An 18,801-nucleotide genomic window follows, 5' to 3' on the forward strand; every position below is an offset into this window, starting at 1 on the left:
TAGGACACACATTTCTCTTCATTCTAACAACTCTGAAATTAGGAGACATCATATACCGAATAGCATATTGTGGCTGAGCAGTTGTGATATAGATTCCATGGTTTGCACAGGCTTCATCCTAGTCCTAGTGCTTCAACTGAGTGAGACAAATTAGGCAGAAGTTGCCAGATCCCCAGGAATGTAAGCAATGTGAAAGTAACAAGAGACTGTGACTGCCTCCTGTATCATGTAACACTAACATTAAGGCAACTTATCACAGCATTTTTCTTCCTGAATTGCCTATAAAACAATGGTTTTTATACAATCAGTGACATCTTAGCATTGGTTTAAAAAAAAAGATAGTTTAGCCAGTGCATAGTCTATAAGGATACCTCTATACAAATTGTTACATAATTTAAATTGGTGTAAATGCTGGGAGGTCAAGTTCAGGTGATTATGACAAAATACAACCAAAACAGCCTTCAGACTAGGTGGACTTGACCTAGTCTGAAGGCTCAAGAAAACAGTCCTTGAGAATCTATTTTTGTGTTTGAAATGAATATTCCTCAGTGATTTACTACATGTAGGGAAGAGCATTCCAAAAAGAGAAAAATGCCTGTGAAGGGTTGGTGCTGGGAAGCCACGTGGGCATTCAGGAAAGAGAGAGAAAGGGCTGCGATAGAGTGAAGGATACTCATGTCCAGACAATGAACTGAGGAGATATAATAATTTGTGAAAATAACAACTTAGCTGACACATAAAACCAATGTATGCAATTTATAAATTGGAAATCATTAGAAATTGAATCTTAGTTTTATATAAACTACAATACTGTGATAAGGTTTTTTACATGGTAATAAAATCAGCAAGATGTAGTTCCATTTTTTTTTTAAATAATTTTATTTATTTATTTATTTTTCCCCCAAAGCCCCAGTAGATAGTTCTATGTCATAGCTGCACATCATCCTAGTTGCTGTATGTGGGACGTGGCCTCAGCATGGCCGGAGAAGCGGTGCATCGGTGCGCGCCCGGGATCCGAACCCGGGCCGCCAGCAGAGGGCGCGCACTTAACCGCTACGCCACCAGGCCGGCCCAGATGTAGTTCCATTTTAAAATTCAATTATTAAATCAGTTTCATCTTTTCAAAAAGTCGAATTGATAAGGCTATTATATGAACTTTTAAAAATATATAATTTGTAAACATCTATACACATAAACCAAACGTTTAAAGACTCTTGAAAGTATGCAGAAACTCTGTGTCTCCTGTTTCTTTTTATCTGGTAACCCAGAAGTCAAGTCCATTATTCAAAATTACAGTTTAACTGTTTTTCCTTGAAAAACTCTGAGCAAGATTGTGTTTAGCAATGTAAAGAGCCAACCCCTTGTAAAGCATTAGAAGATTAATATTTATCTTTATGCTACATTAAGACAATTTTTTCCTTACATTATCATTAAGTGTCCTTTTCAAAAGTCTGATTCAAAAGTCCTGTTCAAAAGTTTTGTTTGTTTGTTTTCTTTTTAACCCTTAAAATTTGGTTAACCTTCAAATCCTTTCCAGACGAGGTCTATTAGACTTTTTCCAACCATGTTTTCTCATCCCTTGGCTCAATCGAAAGATGGAGTGACTGACTGTGTGTGCACAGACTGAATGATTTAACAAACTTTTCTTTTTCTAGCTGGGATTTGGGGTCCTTGACAATACCAGAGATTTGAACACAACCAGGTTGAACATCCATTTTCCAGAAATGTCTCCTCCACCAGGAAGTTGCAAACTCCAGGGACACTGACTTGTTTCAGCTAGTTCACAACACTGTAGAGGGAGGGAAAAGAAAGGAGAGGAGGGCTACAAATAGGAAAAAGAGGGACAGGGTTTGGGCGGATTCACCAGCAAGGAAGTTTTCAGCTCCTCATACGTTACCTGACACCAGAGTCCCCTAAGTGGACCCTGCAGTACTGCTTGCTTACAGGACAAAAAGGAACTAAAGTTCTGTTTAACCAGTGGTCCTCTTTCTACACTTGTTACAACAATATGCAATTTGGACCCTAAGACTGCTCCCCTGAAAGAAGCGCTCACAAAGGATACCTTCTTAGGTACACCCATCAGTTGCTACAATGTCAATTATACTGTTTCCAGGTGCGTGAAATACAAATTAAATATGAGGCAGAATTCCCCCTGCTGAAAATGGAGAGATTCTCCTCATCCCTTTTGTCAGAGTATTTAGCTTAGAGAAGTTGTAAGCACTTTCTCATCTCTAAAATGCATCCCTTTGAAGACTAGATAGGCCTTCTGTCAGTTGGGCTTTTTCCCCCCAGATTCACCACCCAGCACATCTTTCTTAAGCACCATAGCTTTAAAATGGAAGGATCCTGAGAGCCATCATTGTGTAATGCAAACATCAAGCGAGAGAGCTCCTCTATCTCCCAGTGCCAGTTCTCATGGGAGGGTAGGAGCCTGACCTCGGTGGGTACCTTGTTCCAAGTTGAAAAACTACTTCCTGTCATACAGATAAAAGAAGTTTGTTTTTCCTCCTGTTAAAGCCAATAAGCTAACACAGATGGTCACCCCAATTACTAGCTAAAATTAAGATAAATTCTGCGTGACAAGTGGTGTGGAGTCCTCTTACTTGAGAACTATTATATTTATCTTGAAAACATGCATAATTGTGGGGCTGGCCACGTGGTGTAGTGGGTAAGTGCGCGCGCGCTCCAATGCTGGCGGCATGGGTTTGGGTCCCGGTCACGCGCCGATGCACCGCTTGTCAGGCCATGCTGTGGCGGCATCCCATATAAAGTGGAGGAAGACGGACACGGATTTAGCCCAGGGCCAGTCTTCCTCAGCAAAAAGAGGAGGATTGGCATGGATGTTAGCTCAGGGCTGATGTTCCTCACAAAAAAAAAAAAAAAAAAAAAAAAGATCAGTGATTCCCAGGGAATGTGGGGGCAGGGGAGGGACAAACAGGCAAAATACAAAATACAGATTTTAGGATAGCAAAACTACTGAATGAGATACTACAATGGTGGATACATATCATTATAAATTTGTTCCAACTCAGAAGGTACAACACCAAGAGTGAACCCCAATGTTAACTATGGACACTGGGTGATATTGATGTATCAAAGTAGGTTCATCAATTGTAACAAATGTATTACTCTGCTGGTGGACAAGATAAGGGAGGAGGCGATGCATGTGTGGGTGCAGGGGGTATATGTGAAATCTCTACCTTTCTCTTAATTGTGCTATGTACCTAAAACTGCTCTAAAAAAAGTCTTTAAATAAAAAAATTAAAAATGTAAATATGAAACAAAACAGAACATTGGACCGAGGGTTAGGAAGCCTGGGTTTTACTTCCAATCCTGATACTAACTAGCTGTGCAAGTCACTTCCCCTCCCTGGGCCCTGACTTCTCTGTAGAAGAAAGCAGAGGGGTCTCATGACATCTAAGGCTTTTTCCTGTTCCAACTTTCTATGGTTAATACTAATTGTTTCTTTCTATTTTAAAGCTATAAAGGGCCCTCAGAACTTTTGTAGGATTTTTGTATATCAGATCAAATAAAATGGAATAATATGGCCACACATACACACACACACACACACAAACTAGTCATATCTATTAAAATGAAGAGAAAAAAAGATTAGGAAGTGACAAGTTTTGAATGTTTGTTTTTTAAACAGTTTAATTCAGACATAATTGACTTAAACTGCTCATATTTAAAACATATATTTTGATGTTCATTGGCTTCGAGTAGTGAAACTAGAGGTTTCCTCCTGTCCTTTTCAATTTATCCTTCTCACCATATGAAAGGACTCATAACAGGACATACTCTACCCTTTATAATGGCTACTTTTGAATATATCAAAAATGGGAAAGACTGTTAGAAAGTCATTACTCTGTCAGTATTTATCAGTTTATGGTCGTTCTTGTTTCATCTATCCCCAAGCACTTAGTGACTGATTTTATTCATAATCCCAGATATCAGGTCATTCTACACAAAACCCCTTCAGAATGTGTTCCTAAATGTAAAGGCTCTTATCTAACTCCAATAACATCACCACATAAAATCACAATATTTAAAATACAATAAATTGTTGTAAGTGCTGAATTTTGTCAGTTGTAGTCGTTATTTAATGCAGATTGACTGTAATCCAGATACAAAATTTATCCTTAGGTGTGTCCTACAAGTCTTTTAACCTATATGTACCACTTCCCACTTTTTAATTCTTATTCTTCACTTGAAGTTGCTAAACCATTTGTCCATTAGATTTTGCCACAATCCAGATTTGGCTTGTTGATTCTTCATACTGTTTAACATGCTCACCCTTCCGCCACATTTCTTGTACACTAGCTATGCTCAACATCATGAAACATCAGGGAAATGCATCTAAAGCAACAGTGAGATACTGCTACACATTCGCTAAAAGGGTCAAAATTTTAAGACTAACCACAGCCACTTAGCAAGGATAAGGGAGAACTGGAAATCTCATACAGTGCTGGTTGGAATACAAAAGGGAACAATCATTTTAGATGACAATTTGGTGTTTCTTAACAAGTTATATATTCACCTACAATCTGACTCAGGTATCGTACTTCGAGGTACTAACACAAGAGGAAGGAATCCTATCAATATGAAGAATGTATCTAATTTCTGCAGCAGTTTTATTTGCAATAGCCAAAACTGGAAACAATGAAAAGATCCATAAACAGATTAACAAATAAATATGATATATCGCTAGAACATATTTCTCAACATAATAAGAATGAATTACTCATATAAGCACCATTGGTGAATTTCAAAATAAATATGTCACATAAGAGTACCTAAAGAAAAGAAACACTAAACACTTTATGATTTCAATCATATAAAATTCTAGAATATGCAGGCTAATCTATTATAATGAAAAGCAAATCAGGGGCTGCCTGAAGGACAGGGAGATTAAAGGACACAAGGTAAATATGGGGGTGATGGAAAGGTTTTATCATCATGATTGATGGTTTCATGGGTTTATATGAATGTCAAAATGTATCAAATTGTACGGTTTAAATATGGATAGTTTATTCCATGTCATAATAAAACTTTAAAGATATGGTTCAGGGGCCGGCCCGGTGCCATAGTGGTTAAGTTCGTGTGCTCCGCTTCAGTGGCCTGGGGTTTGCACGTTTGGATCCCGGGCACAGACCTATGCACCGCTCATCAAGCCATGCTGTGGTGGCATCCCATACACAAAATAGAGGAAGATTGGCACAGATGTTAGCTCAGGGAAAATCTTCCTCAGCAAGAAGAGGAAGACTGGCAGCAGATGTTGGCTGATCTTCCTCACCAAAAAAAAAAAGGTTCAAATTAAAAGTGTGGATTTCCTGCTCTTTAGAAAATCAGGTTTGGTAACCATACTGACTCCACCATCTCTCTCCTCATGAGAGGAGCACTTACCTCAGTGGCAGCAAAAATAGGTGAGCCATGAAGGCTGTTTCCACCGGAAATACCGGCCAGGTCACAAGACCACATACTGGACTAAGAGATCTCCCTTTCTCTTTCCTTGTTTTCCTGCTTCTGAGGCAATAGCCTTAAATAAACAGCCCAGAGAGGCCACAGGAATCCACAAAACCTTTAGATTATTTTCTCTGACAAGGCCCTCAGCGACACAAGATACACAGTTCTGGAGATCCTGAGAATTTTTCTACCTGCTCGTCCTTCACAGCCATAGTGACTAAACACTATGGATAACCTTTTAAAAGAGGCACATTCTAACCAGTCTGTTGCAGTCTCCTGCACTCTCTATTAATCCAGTGTTTCGGTAACAATTCTCATTCCCCTAGCCTTTATAATCTTAAAACCAGTGATGTTCCCCTACAGAATTTAGGACATCAGGTCCATGGCTCTGCTGCAGGACCTGGGGAACCAATTTCCCTCAGAAGTGCTGAGCACAATGCAATGTACCCTGTGGACAAGAGAACAAGTTCATGTTGTTCTCAGAAGCACTGAAGGTTGTCACAACAACCAACAACTGCCCCCTCTTCAGGTTGAACTCTGAACCTACAAAATATCATGGCATCCAAGTTACAAATTAGGACCACAGAGCCCTGCAGTCTTTCCTTGAAGGTTTTGAGCAACAATGCAAATAAGGCCAAAACGGGAGAGGTTTATTCTGCCATCATACGCCCCTTCCGAGGTACACACGGTTTGAGATCTCAACCAAAGCTGTTCACTCTTCGTTTTGGCAAACCCAGTTAACTTCAAACCGCCCCACACAGTGAACAGAATCCCCAAGATTAATGGTGGCTGAAACAATAAGACCTTTATTATCATACAAACAAGAGCAATGGGAGGCAGACTGTTCCCGGGTTGGTGATTTGGAGGCTGGAAAATTCCACTGCTAAAGTCTCACGAGACCAATAATATCCTGAAAAATGTAGTCCATCTTTCCAAATCACCAACAGAGTCCTCTAGGCCAAAAATGGGTAAGGTCTATGCCCTAACTCATCAGAAGTGAAAAAAATGGGGAAAGAGTAAGTGCTCAGGCTATTCATGCATAGTCCCACAAATGGGAGAACGCTGGGGTTTACTTCCCTGAACACACTGAGATGGATGAATGTTGCCCACTGTGGGCATCTGCCAGGTGGTAGAGGTGAAATGGCCTCTGCTAAAGAACCAGCAGTGACATAAATCTGGCAATGGCCCTGGGCAGGTTAAAAAGTGCAATGCAGCTCCCACATACCTGGAATTTACGTGGACGTTCAGATGTATGAGGTTCAATACAGGCAAATGGCACCTTTGTAAGGGCTCTCCTCCAGTGTTGTTGCACTGAACAAAGAAATAGTATATACCTGCACATTTATGCTATTTCTCTCATTTGAAACTTGTGGTATCCAATGAGGTAAGTCCTTTGGCTGAAGCCTTTCTCACATACACTGCACTTATATTAGGCCTTTCTCACTGTGAAGTCTCTGGAGTGTAACGAGGCTAGACGATTTCCCACATTTGACACACTCATAAGGCCTTTGTCCAATCTGAAGGTACAGTGTTTTAGGAGCCTGGAGTTGTACGTAAATAATTCCCCACATTCAAATACTCATAAAACCTTTCTCCAGTGTGAACACTCTAGTGGTCATTGAAGTTGGAGCTACAGCTAAATGATTTCCCAAATTCACTGCACTCATTAGGCCTTTTTCCAGCGTGAACTCTTCAATGTTTAATGAGGCCAGAGCTGTTGCTTAAAGATTTCCCCCATTTGCTGCACTTATAAGGCCTTTCTCCAGTGTGAACTCTCCTGCGTTTAAAGAGGCCAGAGTTTTGAGTAAAGGATTTCCCACATTCACTGCACTCATAAGGCCTTGATCCAGTGTGAACTCTCCAATGCTGAAGAAGCGCAGATCTTTGGCTAAAAGATTTCCCACATTCACTGCACCTATAAGGCTTTTCTCCACTATGAACTCTACGGTGTTCAACGAGGCTGGAGTTTTGAGTAAAGGATTTCCCACATTCACTGCACTCATAGGGCCTTGATCCAGTATGAACTCTCTGGTGTTTTAAGAGACTGGAGCTGTAAGTAAAGAATTTCCCACATTCACTGCACTCATAAGGCCTTTCTCCAGTATGAAGTCTTCCATGTTGAATGAGATGTGAACTTTGGCTAAAAGATTTCCCGCATTCACTGCATTTATAAGGCCTTTCTCCACTATGAACTCTATGGTGTTTATTGAGGCTGAAGTTTTCAGTAAAGGATTTTCCACATTCACTGCACTCATAGGGCTTTGATCCAGAGTGAACTCTCTGGTGTTTTATCAGAGTGAAGTGGCAGGTAAAGAATTTCCCACATTCACTGCACTCATAAGGCCTTTCTCCAGTGTGAACACTCCGGTGTTGAAGGAGTGCAGAGCTTTCGCTAAAAGATTTCCCACATTCACTAGACTCATATGGCCTTTCTCCGATGAATTCTCCGATGCTTAATGAGGTTGGACTTGTTGCTAAATAATCTTCCACATTCATCACACTTGTGAGGCCTTGCTCCAGTGTGAACTCTCTGGTGTTGAATGAGGCTAAAGCTTTGCCTAAAAGATTTCCCACATTCCCCACACTCATAAGGCTTTTCCCCAGTGTGAACTCTCCAATGGTCACTGAGGCTGTAGCTCTTGCTAAAAGATTTCCCACATTCACTGCACGTGTAGCTTCTTTCTCTAGAGAGGACTCTCTGGGGCTGAACAAGTATGTGTTTGCAATCGAAGGCTTTTGTGCATTCTCCAAAGTTGTATTCAGTGTTTCCCCCATAAAAGGCTGCCCCACACTCAGTTCTCCTGTTTGACTTCTCCCTGGTGTGTGTGGCCTGATGCTGGAGAAATCTCAAGCTGGCCACAATGTCCCTCACAACCTCCTCACAGGAAAATGGCTTCCCTGACACACAGAATTTGCAGTCCTTCACAAATGAGGCTCTGCCCACGTTGCTTCTGAAGCATGTCTCTCCAGTGTGCTGCTTCTGGGGCTGAGGTTTTGCACTGAAACACAATTGTTTCTCACATGCCCCAATTCTGTACAGCTTCTGCCCACAATGTGTTTCCTGGTGCTCACTCAAGTGCAAAATGTCTCTCAAGTCTGGGTCACATATCTCGCAAGAATGGGCCTTCTGGGGAGACACACCTGCCTTGGGAGTCCTCACCTGTGACACTCCTTCTACAGAAATGCTCTGCTTGGCAGGTACCTCCTCATCCGCTGCTCCATGCCAACAACCTGAAAGCAAGAAAGGCTGGTGAAGTGCATGTTGACTTTGGTGGGAAGGGGCAGCTACCGCACAAGTGTGTGTCTAACAAACCCAGGAACCAGTCCATAGGATTGTCTGCAGGACCAGGGAGTTGGTTGAGGTTGAAGATGCTGCTACTCAGCAGTACTGGGCTATAAAGAGGACAGAATGAGAGAAGATTCATGAGATGAAGGACATAACCATGGGGCATGACACAGAGAGGAAAGACAGGGTCTATAATTCACTCCTCTGCAAACAACTTTCTGAAGGAACTTGTCTGCTGGTCACATATGAATGCTGTACAGAAGGGTGTTGCAAGACGCAAGAAAATACAACTGTAACAGGGCAGCTGGTGCTCAAGGACTGTGTAAGGATATGTGCACACTTCGTGACACAATACATGGGGGCCAATGTGGAAAGCACTGCAGATGGAGTGGTGAGAAAAAGGGGTGAGACATAGAGTCCAGAGATGTGAGGTTAACTACAGGCTGGAAGTAAGACTAGAAATGACAAGTAACAGAGTTAAAAAATCGGCAAAGTGTCAAGAAAGGGGAAGGAAAGACAGAAATGAAATGTGGCCACTGGCACTGTCATCAAAATACCAGTCAATGGGGGGCCGGCCCCGTGGGTTGGCGGTTGGGTGCGCCTGCTCTGCTGCTGGCAGCCCAGGTTCGGATCCCGGGTGCACACCCATGCACCACTTGTCCAGCCATGCTGAGGCAGTGTCCCACATACAGCAACTAGAGGGATGTGCAACTATGACATACAACTATCTACTGGGGCTTTGGGGAGAAAAAAAGGGGAAAAAAAAAATACCAGTCAAACAGAATAGGTTTCTGGTCTGAGGTGAACACATGTCCTCTTCCAGGGCCACTCTGCAGGGTCAGGCTCCCTCTGAGCCATCTTGCCATGGCTGGATTCCTGTACATCCTGGGAAACACCGTGGGCTCTCCAACCCAACCCCTACTCCCTCTATGAGCAAATACATGGCACCTTGATGATATAAATACTGAGGGAAAGACAGGACATATGAGCAGCCAGCACTAGTCCAGAACAACTCAGTACATGACAGCCCACAAGAAAGGAAACTAAATATTACACAGAGAACTTTGGAAGAGGGTCTTGCAAGAGCGGCCCATGGTCCAGGTAAGTAGCGACTATGTAAGTGATGGCAATTCCTGGCACAGGCAGGCATGAGGAAATATCGGCTTGGGGAAGGAAGGAGACTTGGGGCACACAGGTGCCTTGCATCTAGACAGAGTAACCCAGTCAGGGAGAAGGCAAGCAGGTGGGATCCATTAGGGTGACTGCAAGACTCCTGACCCTGCATCCTTCCCTGCAAGTCAGCAGGGAAGCTGGTGTTGGGCCTGCTCAAGGAAGGAGAGGGCAGTGCACACACCTCAGCCTTACTAACCAAGCACCTACCGAGGAAACTGAGGAAGAAAGCAGTGCCCGTGTTCCTGTGTGAGAAGGACAGAGCTGCCCTGGGGAAAGAGGAAGGGCAGAGCCTACCTCAGGGCACAGGGGTGGGTGTGAGGGCCTTACCCAAGGAGGTTATAAGTGCCAAGTTCTCCAGCATCACATCCTGGTACAGGCGTCTCTGAGCCTCATCAAGGAGACTCCATTCCTCCCAGGAGAAGTACACGGCCACATCTTCAAAGGTCACACTGCCCTGGCATGATGGGGACAGATGAAACCATAAAAAGCCCCTCTCCCGAGAACGCACAATCCCTTCCCCCATCCATCTGTCCCATGCCCATCCTCCTCCCAATCTCCCCAACTCAGAGGAGAAACCAGGTCCTAGTGCCATGTGTGCTCTTGTCTCCTCATGGGCTCACTGATCACGGTTTCCAGCCATCAGCAAGAAGAGGCAAGAAGTGGACAAGTAGATGTCTAAGTTGTGGTCCTGGCATGGAGGGATCTACCTGATCGTGCCAGGCTATTCTACTGGTGTGGCCAAGGTCATGTAAGTCTCAATACCAGGGCTCTGGGGTCATCAGACGTACTCCCTCTCCAAGTACACATAATTCTTGAGACTGGATCCACAGCCACAAATCTATGGTCACCACCACCTCACTGTCCCACACCACAGGGATCTCCTGGCCTCCCCACGTTACTTGTGTTTTAATCACCTCCTCTTCACCCCACTGCTGAGGTGAGGGTGGGATTCCCATCTTAGGGCTATGGGATGGCCAAACACACAACACCTAACCCTGGACAGAACAGATGGACAGCGGTTTATTAATCACATATATTCACAGCCTGGGAGAGGAGGACGGCACACTCCACACAGGGCCACATGGGGCTTGCACTTTGAAAAAGAATGACCAACCAGGAGCAGGGTAGGATGCAAGCTTTATAGGATCAAGAGGATGGAGTACCTCCTGGTTCCTGTGAGAGGATGTGACTGGCTTGTTTGCATAACTCCCTGGGCTGGTAGGGAACTGAAATCCATACATAGGACTAAGCAGGAACTGTACCTGGTCCCTTTGATGAAAAGGTTGTTCAACGAGGAGACCTGAGCAGCAGTAGCAGAGTGGGGAGGGGACCTTGCACTCAGGCCATTTGAGGCCCTCCGGCTTTCACCAGATGTCAAGGCAGCATATGATACTGGGCCTTAATTTGAGGACTCACATTACAACTGGGTGACAGCATCCAGAGTACACTTGGCAAATTCAAACAGGATCCAATACTACCCTAGACCTACCATGCTTTCCCCTAGTGGCAGCCCAAGCCCATTCCTTGCAGGAAAGCCTCACTGCCTGGCTCCATTCCCTCCCTCAGACTTAGCCACACAGAACCATATGTGGATCTCCGATACCCATGGCCCTCTTCCACTCCTGTGCTGCACTCGATGTCCCCTCAGCAGTCATAACCTTCCACTGTCCATCTAACTATCATTCAAAGCCAAGCCTCATTGGTGGCCCACCCCAGGCCTAGTGACCCTCACAGATGACTTTATCCTCCAGGCGGAATGAAACACTCAGGCCCCACCAAAGTCCTCACAAAATCCTGGTGGAGTTCACAGAGCGGTGAATAAACACCAGCTCAGGCCTGAGTGCCATCTTGCTTTAATTACTCCTAAGCTTCTGTACCCATCTCATGTCTACTCTTCTGGAAACCACCTGCCAGACTATCCTGTCCCTGACACACTCTCCTTTCATAGCCACTTACCTCCCTCACCTCTCTTTGTGAAGTCCAATGCCATCACCCAGATACACAGACAACAGATCCAGTCCTGAGTCCCTAACTTCCCCCTCTTCCTGGTACCCTAATAGCTTTACCACCATAACCAGAAGATTGCTCCTCCTAAATGTGATCCACAGCTCATTCACCTTGGCCCACATAGCAGCCATAACACTTTAGAATAGTCTTCATCCTCAACCCCTCCCCAGATTTCCAGACCTGTGTGTTTCGCTGCTCACTGAATGCCTCCACTTAGCGCTCTCTGAAACACCTCAGAAGCTCCTGATAGCTCCTGTGAATATCACTCTTACTACCAACTTTCTCATCTCAATTGATAGAGCTTCCATTCCCACAACGGCTAACAAGAAAACCCTAGGAACATCCCTGAATCCTGTTACACTCCTTCCTGGTCCACATTAGAAAATATAGTTGTCACTTTTTATTTTATTTTATTTTATTTGTGAGGAGATCAGCCCTGTGCTAACATCTGCCAATCCTCCTCTTATTTTTGCTCAGGAAGACTGGCCGCGGGCTAACATCCATGCCCATCTTCCTCCACTTTATATGGGACGCTGCCACAGCATGGCTTGCCAAGCAGTGTGTCGGTGCACGCCCGGGATCTGAACCGGCAAACCCCGGGCCACCGCAGCGGAATGCACGCACTTAACCACCTGCGCCACCGGGCCGGCCCCTAGTGGTCACTTTTTAAAATACACATCCAGAATTCAATCACATCTCCTAAACCATGACTTCTGGTCCATTAAACCTCACCTGGATGATGTCAGCAGACTCCACCCTGATTTTCCTCTTCCCTCAACCCCATAGTCTATAGTCATACTACAGCCAGAGGGAGCCTATTAAGAGCTTAGCAAAATCACTTCCCTCCTGTGACCCACACATCTCATGACCGCCAGAAAAAACACCCAGCTTCTCAGGCAGTCATTCCGTCCTGACTCCCGTCCCCCTGCTCTTTCTACCCAATTGAAAGAAAAAAGATCTGTAGTTTCCTGAACACTTCCAGCTCAGTTTCAACTCAGGCATGGGCACACTGTGCTACCAGTTCCTGGGATAACCTTCCACACCTGTTTACACTTGTTGCCAGAAATGGAAACACCTTCATATGACTCCTGGAACGGGCTGGGGGTTTCTCCAGGGTCTCCACTTAAGAGGGAGAACAGGAATGGCACTTAAGAGTCCTGGGACACAACAATCCAGAGACGTGTGGGTGAGGATCAGGGCCAGTGAGGAAAAGGGACACCCTCCTCTCAGCTGGGTTGGTTCCATAAGCGTTTCTGCAGCCGTGAGTAGTGTGGGAAAAGGCAGACCCTAGAGGCATGCGTCCACGGTGGTGTTCGATGGGCTCAGGCCTCCGTGGACCCTTCCTTGACCCTGAAAAGTAGGCCTCGGCCGTTTGACCTCGTGCCTCAGCGCTCAGTTCGTTTTACCAGCTGTCTTTCTGCCTATAGCACTTGTTAAAAGAAACAAGCACAAAATGGAGTCACTTGTACTAAGCGCACGTCAGCAAAAGGAGGCTTAATATCTAACCTAACTGCAGTTTCAGCCTCTCTCAGGAATGTAATCTTAACCAGTAGGTCTGAAATTTCCTCGTCAGCACTAGTGACAAAACCCGTCTGACAGACCCCTGCTACTCCCCAAAGAAAGGTGACTTTGCGCCAAACAATCCACTCTTCCCTAGTGACTTCCTCTTGCCGCCCCTTTCTGCCTGAGTCATTTTTTTTTTTTAATAGGTCAATCATTTTGTGTTGCTCTTTATTTATTTATTTATTTTTCCCCCAAAGCCCCAGTAGATAGTTGTATGTCATAGCTGCACATTCTTCTAGTTGCTGTGTGCGGGACACGGCCTCAGCATGGCCGGAGAAGCGGTGCTTCGGTGCGCGCCCGGGGTCCGAACCCGGGCCACCAGCAGCCGAGCGCGCGCACTTAAACGCTAAGCCACGGGGCCGGCCCAATGAGTCATTCTGTACAGGTCTTCAGAGCTCCTTCCTGTTGGATGTGATGCTGCCCTACTCATGAATCGTTGAAAAACGCCACTTAGATCTTTACATTTACCAAGTTGAATTTTATTTTTTTTAACACACTCTCCTACCCCTGTCACCTCGGCTCTCAGAAACAGGCCCCACGAGCGCCTCCCCGTCCCGGACACCGGGGCTTGGGCTGCAGGCCCGTGAGCGGCGCCCGCACTCGGGGCTCTAGGGCTGGGCTGGGCTGAGGGCGGGGAGGGCGCGGAGCACGAGCACTGACCTGAGCCGGCTCCCTCCGCGCGGCCGCCGCCATCGGACTCCGGGGCGGAGCGGGGCCGGGAGCAGCGGGAGAGGAGGGGACCCGGGCACGGCGGTCCTGTCCCGGCCCTGGCGCGGGTCCCCCAAACGGCGTCGCCGAGCCTCAGACCCGCCCTGTGCAGCGGGGACGGCGCCTCCTCGGTCCCGTCACCTCAGCACCCACCCAGCGCTCCAGAGCCTTTTACCTACTGAACAAAACCGCCAGCAGCTAACACGGTCACCTTCCGAAAGGCGGCCGGAAGCCCCGCCCCGATGTTGCAGACCACACGCGGAACCTCTTTTCAAAGCTCTCATTGGATAGTGACGCTGCCGCTCGATTCCGAGCATTCTGGGTAATGTAGTCCCCACAGATTCACAGACTTAGATTAAGGGGCTTTTTTCCCCCTTTTCCAGCAGGGACGAGCGTTTGGAAATGGCATATCCAGGGGTGCTTTGCCCCCTCTGTAATGGGATCCTAATCATGTTTGTGCGGAGTGCTCGCTGCAGCTGATCACCCAACTGTTTGGAGACATTATTTCACCTTCAGTGAAGCTCAGCGTGCTCTCAGAGGCTAAAAATATTACTTCAGATGCTTCCAAAGGCTACAAATCCAAATAAACATATAATTCCATAGAGTCATTCAGACAGAAAATGTGTCCACTGTTAGTGGAAGCTAATAAACATTATCTTATTTCATTCAAATGCATGCACTCTGAAGCATTAAAGTCAGTTTGTCAATCTATTATGTTTGGTCAGAGACAAGAGAGAAAATACCCCAGATTGTGCCATGTCACGGAAAATAGAGGAAGAATGTTGGGCCACGCTGAAGCAGGAGTACAAAGATAGATCTGACAAAGAGTCTCACCTTTACTTAACTTTACTCAGGCTCCTCTAACCTTTTTTGACTAGGCCCAGTTCTTGGGCCTTGTCCTCTAGAGCAAGAAGCCTGCTAAGTTGGTTTAGCGAGAATTTCCCATCCTCAGTATCTGATCACCACTGATACCTGATTAAATTTCCTCATCCATCACCATCACACAGGTGATATCTGATCGTGCTGACCTGTCTTCAGCAAGAATCTTTTAGGTCAGTTTGGGAAGAATTTCCCTGCTCTCTTAGTAATTTTCCATGCACTCACCCCCACCCTCCTTAGCTGTAAATCCCAACTGTTTAAAAAAAATTGGAGTTGAGTCCAATATCTCTCCCCTACTGCAAAACCCCATTGTCTCTACACCTATCATAATGGTCCCGAGTAAAAGTCTGCCTTACCATTTAACAAGTGTCTGAATAATTTTTCTTTAACAGATCTGTCTCTGGTTACCAAAGAAAACCTCTTTCCTGTCTGTATAATCAATTATTCTGTCCAATTTATTGAGCAACACTTTGATCCATTTAATATCTCTTACTTGATATCCTGATATATATTCAGTTCCTTTTAGGACTCTAACATCAGTCTCAAAAAGAGAACAAGGAGGGGCCGGCCCAGCGGCTTAGTGGTAAGTGCGCGCGCTGCGCTACTGGCGGCCCGGGTTCGGATCCCGGGCATGCACCGATGCACTGCTTCTCCGGCCGTGCTCAGGCCGCATCCCACATACAGCAACTAGAAGGATGTGCAACTATGACATACAACAATCTACTGGGGCTTTGGGGTAAAAAAAAAAGGAGGAGGATTGGCAATAGATGTTACCTCAGAGCTGGTCTTCCTCAGCAAAAAGAGGAGGATTAGCACGGATGTTAGCTCAGGGCTATCTTCCTCACAAAAACAAAACAAAAGAGAACAAGGAGAAAAATGCTATTTTGGTATGGTGCAATAGCTGCACTGCTCAAAGTTGGAGCCTGTATGCAAAGGGTGCTCTCAACCTGGAGATAGTGGGAGTATCTTAAATTCATGATTTTATCTCTAAGAAGTGATTATCATTTCTCTTGGGATGCAGGGACTGTTTTGCATGAAGAATTGATGTTATCTCAGAAAAACATTGTAAAATGAAAATTGGAAAGAGCTATTAACAATGTCTAGGTATGGATTCAGAGATGGTGGCAGAAATAGCTCTGGTGAAACATCAGTGGAAGGTGACAAAAGGTAAGACCTCTGAGAAGTTTTAGCAGTGATGTCTGTGAACAGATAGAATTAAGCTGAGCACAGGACTAGAAGAGTCACTGAAAGTTTTATCTCCAAAATGTGATTCTTCTTCATTCTTGAAAAATTTGAGCAATACCAGCATAGAAGGAGGAGACATGGAGAGTAGCCAGAATTGTAAAAATATACAAGGAAGCTGAGATGTCATGTTTATTCTCTGGTCTCACTAATGATCAATGAGCAAATATTTGGTTTTAGGACTTATTGTGGGTGCATGAGAGAGACTGGGTCATAAGAGAGACAAAGACCCCTGCACCCATGGGACTTACCTGGTATTCAAGGAAGAAAGACCAGAAACAGTAAAGAATAAATGCTCAATTATACAGTATGTTAGAATGTGGCAGAAGTGGAAGAAGACAGGGTGAGTGTCCTGAGAGGGGTAGTATGGAATATAACATTACACCGCACAGTAAGGGGGCTCCTTGATAAGAGGAGAAAACCCTTGAAGTTGGTGAGGGATGAGCCTTGTGGGTATTTTTGCAATAACTTTCGGGCAGAAGCAGCAGGTGACTGGGTCGTTCAGTGGGTGGAGGCTTCACAGGTCTCCTCAGCAGTGGAGGGCCTGGGACATCAGCCCAGTCAGCCATTCCTCTGCTTTGCTCACTGCACACACACTCAGGGCATGCGGGTGAGAAATCTTGGCTCTGCCTCTCACAGCCTGCTGATCTCCACTGTGGTGGACTGGGGCCTGAACCCAGGCAGCCTCACCTTTCCTAGAATCTGATTTTCAGAGTTTGATCTCTGGACTTTCCCCAGCAGTGTCCCCTGGTGACTCATTAGAAATGCACATTCTCAATCCTGAACCGAGATGTACTGAATCAGGCACTCTGTGGATCAGGCCCAAGAATCTGTGTTTTAACAAGCTTCCAAGTGATTCTGATACATGTTCAAGAAATTTCCATCCTTCTGCTATGTATTCTGCAGACACGTGTACCTGGATTTCTTGCAATTAATAGGATTCTGCCTAAATCTGTAGGATTTTTTAACTGAAGTTGGGGAAAAAAACCTGGATCCATACGTATTTGTTTTCCTACTACAAAAAAAAGTATAAAATGTTTTCTATTGCTTATTAAAGAAGTCTTACACCATATACAATTACAAAATAGAATGTCAAAAGGCTCAGATAATTAAACTTCCTGGAGAAAAACAAAGTTTGCAATATAGTATCCTTTTAAAATTGTTTTTGCACATGGATTGCTCTGTGTGTGTGTCTATATGTTAAAATATGTTCCTATACAAGTTGTTTTTCTTAGTAAAAAGAAAGCCATGTTTCATATACAGATCTGTACTTTTGCTTTTCTCACTTAACAATGTATTTTGGACAATCTAAAGCTACTTCCTCCTTTTACACCTTTTACTTCCTTATTGCCACACTTTGTAGACCTGAAGCTGCCTCTATTTAAAGACTGCTTTGCATTTCGTTGTCTGCATGCTCCATGGCTGGCCAGCTGCAGTGGGGGAACTGGGCCTGCCTACTGATCTCCCCTCAGTCTCAGCAAGGTCCTTCCTCAAAGGCCACGGAAAGTTCTGTGGAGGCCACTGGGGTCTTCCCTTGGTGTCAGAAAAGTGGGATTAATAGCCCTGACTCATGGAAACATGTGGTTTGGGAAAAGAAAAGTTGAAAGGATGGGGGATCAGGAACCTTTGATTCCTGAGTGGCCACCTGGTTATCCATGGTATGGGGCAGTGGCTGGGCTGCAATCAGTTACTAAAGGTAAAGTTACCAGTGGAATTTAGAGATGGATCCAGCTCCTGGGGACTTGGTTGACTGGATGCATGAGGAAATGGAAACTAATAAGAAAAAAGCACAATATGTAATCTCTTGGTTATTGTTATCTGTAACAGCTCAAATGAAAATTAAAAGAGAGTGCCAGCAGAAGGAAGGCACAGCATGTGCGGTCGCATCCTCCCATCCGCCTTTCAGGGCACTTTCCAAACCAACACATGGAAGTGGAACCCAGAGAGCAGAGGGTGGAGGCAACAGAGCTCAGAGCCCAGGGCTGTGAAGGCAACAGGAAGTCCTGCTGCTTAGTCCTCTGGGGAGGAGGTCTCCCTGAGTGGCAGTGATTTATACCCTTGGGCCAGGCTCCCTAGGTCCCCCTCACCACGGAAACAGAGACCATCACTGTCCCATCAGAGGTCAGGTGCAGACAGGTGCCACCAGTCACTGAATCCTAGTTTCCTCTTCTAGAGGCTGAGTCCTCACTTCTCACTCCAGAGGTTGACAACTCACCTGTAGCACCTGAGCAGCGCCAGGCCACCTGTCAGGATAATCTTGGGGACCTGTCCAAAAGACAGGATGTGGCCGGCACAATGTGACCCTATCTAAAACCTAGTAAACTTTGTAATCGTTAATTGGCTGCAGTTTCCTTCCTCTCCCCAGGGCCCAATTTCTTGGGCTTCTAACAGTTCATTACCTCCATTTGCCTTGTGGAATTCAGGGATACAAAGCCTAAAACAACCAATATCTACGTGTGAACGGATCTTAGAGAAGC

General features: G+C 45.2%; 1 protein-coding gene across 1 annotated transcript in view; it reads right to left on the reverse strand.

Annotated features, from left to right (window-relative positions):
- Window positions 1–6,251: 6,251 nt before the first annotated feature.
- LOC131397528 (zinc finger protein 154-like) overlaps window positions 6,252–18,801 on the reverse strand; it is a 158,049-nt gene continuing 145,499 nt past the window's right edge. Inside the window, 3 exon segments of the mRNA XM_058530574.1 lie at window positions 6,252–7,903; window positions 7,905–8,697; window positions 10,253–10,379. Coding sequence (XP_058386557.1) covers window positions 7,159–7,903; window positions 7,905–8,697; window positions 10,253–10,379 — 1,665 coding nt within the window. The 3' untranslated portion in view covers window positions 6,252–7,158.

The sequence above is a fragment of the Diceros bicornis genome, chromosome 34 (genome assembly GCF_020826845.1).
Source record: "Diceros bicornis minor isolate mBicDic1 chromosome 34, mDicBic1.mat.cur, whole genome shotgun sequence".
In the NCBI taxonomy this organism is placed as follows: Eukaryota; Metazoa; Chordata; class Mammalia; order Perissodactyla; family Rhinocerotidae; genus Diceros; species Diceros bicornis.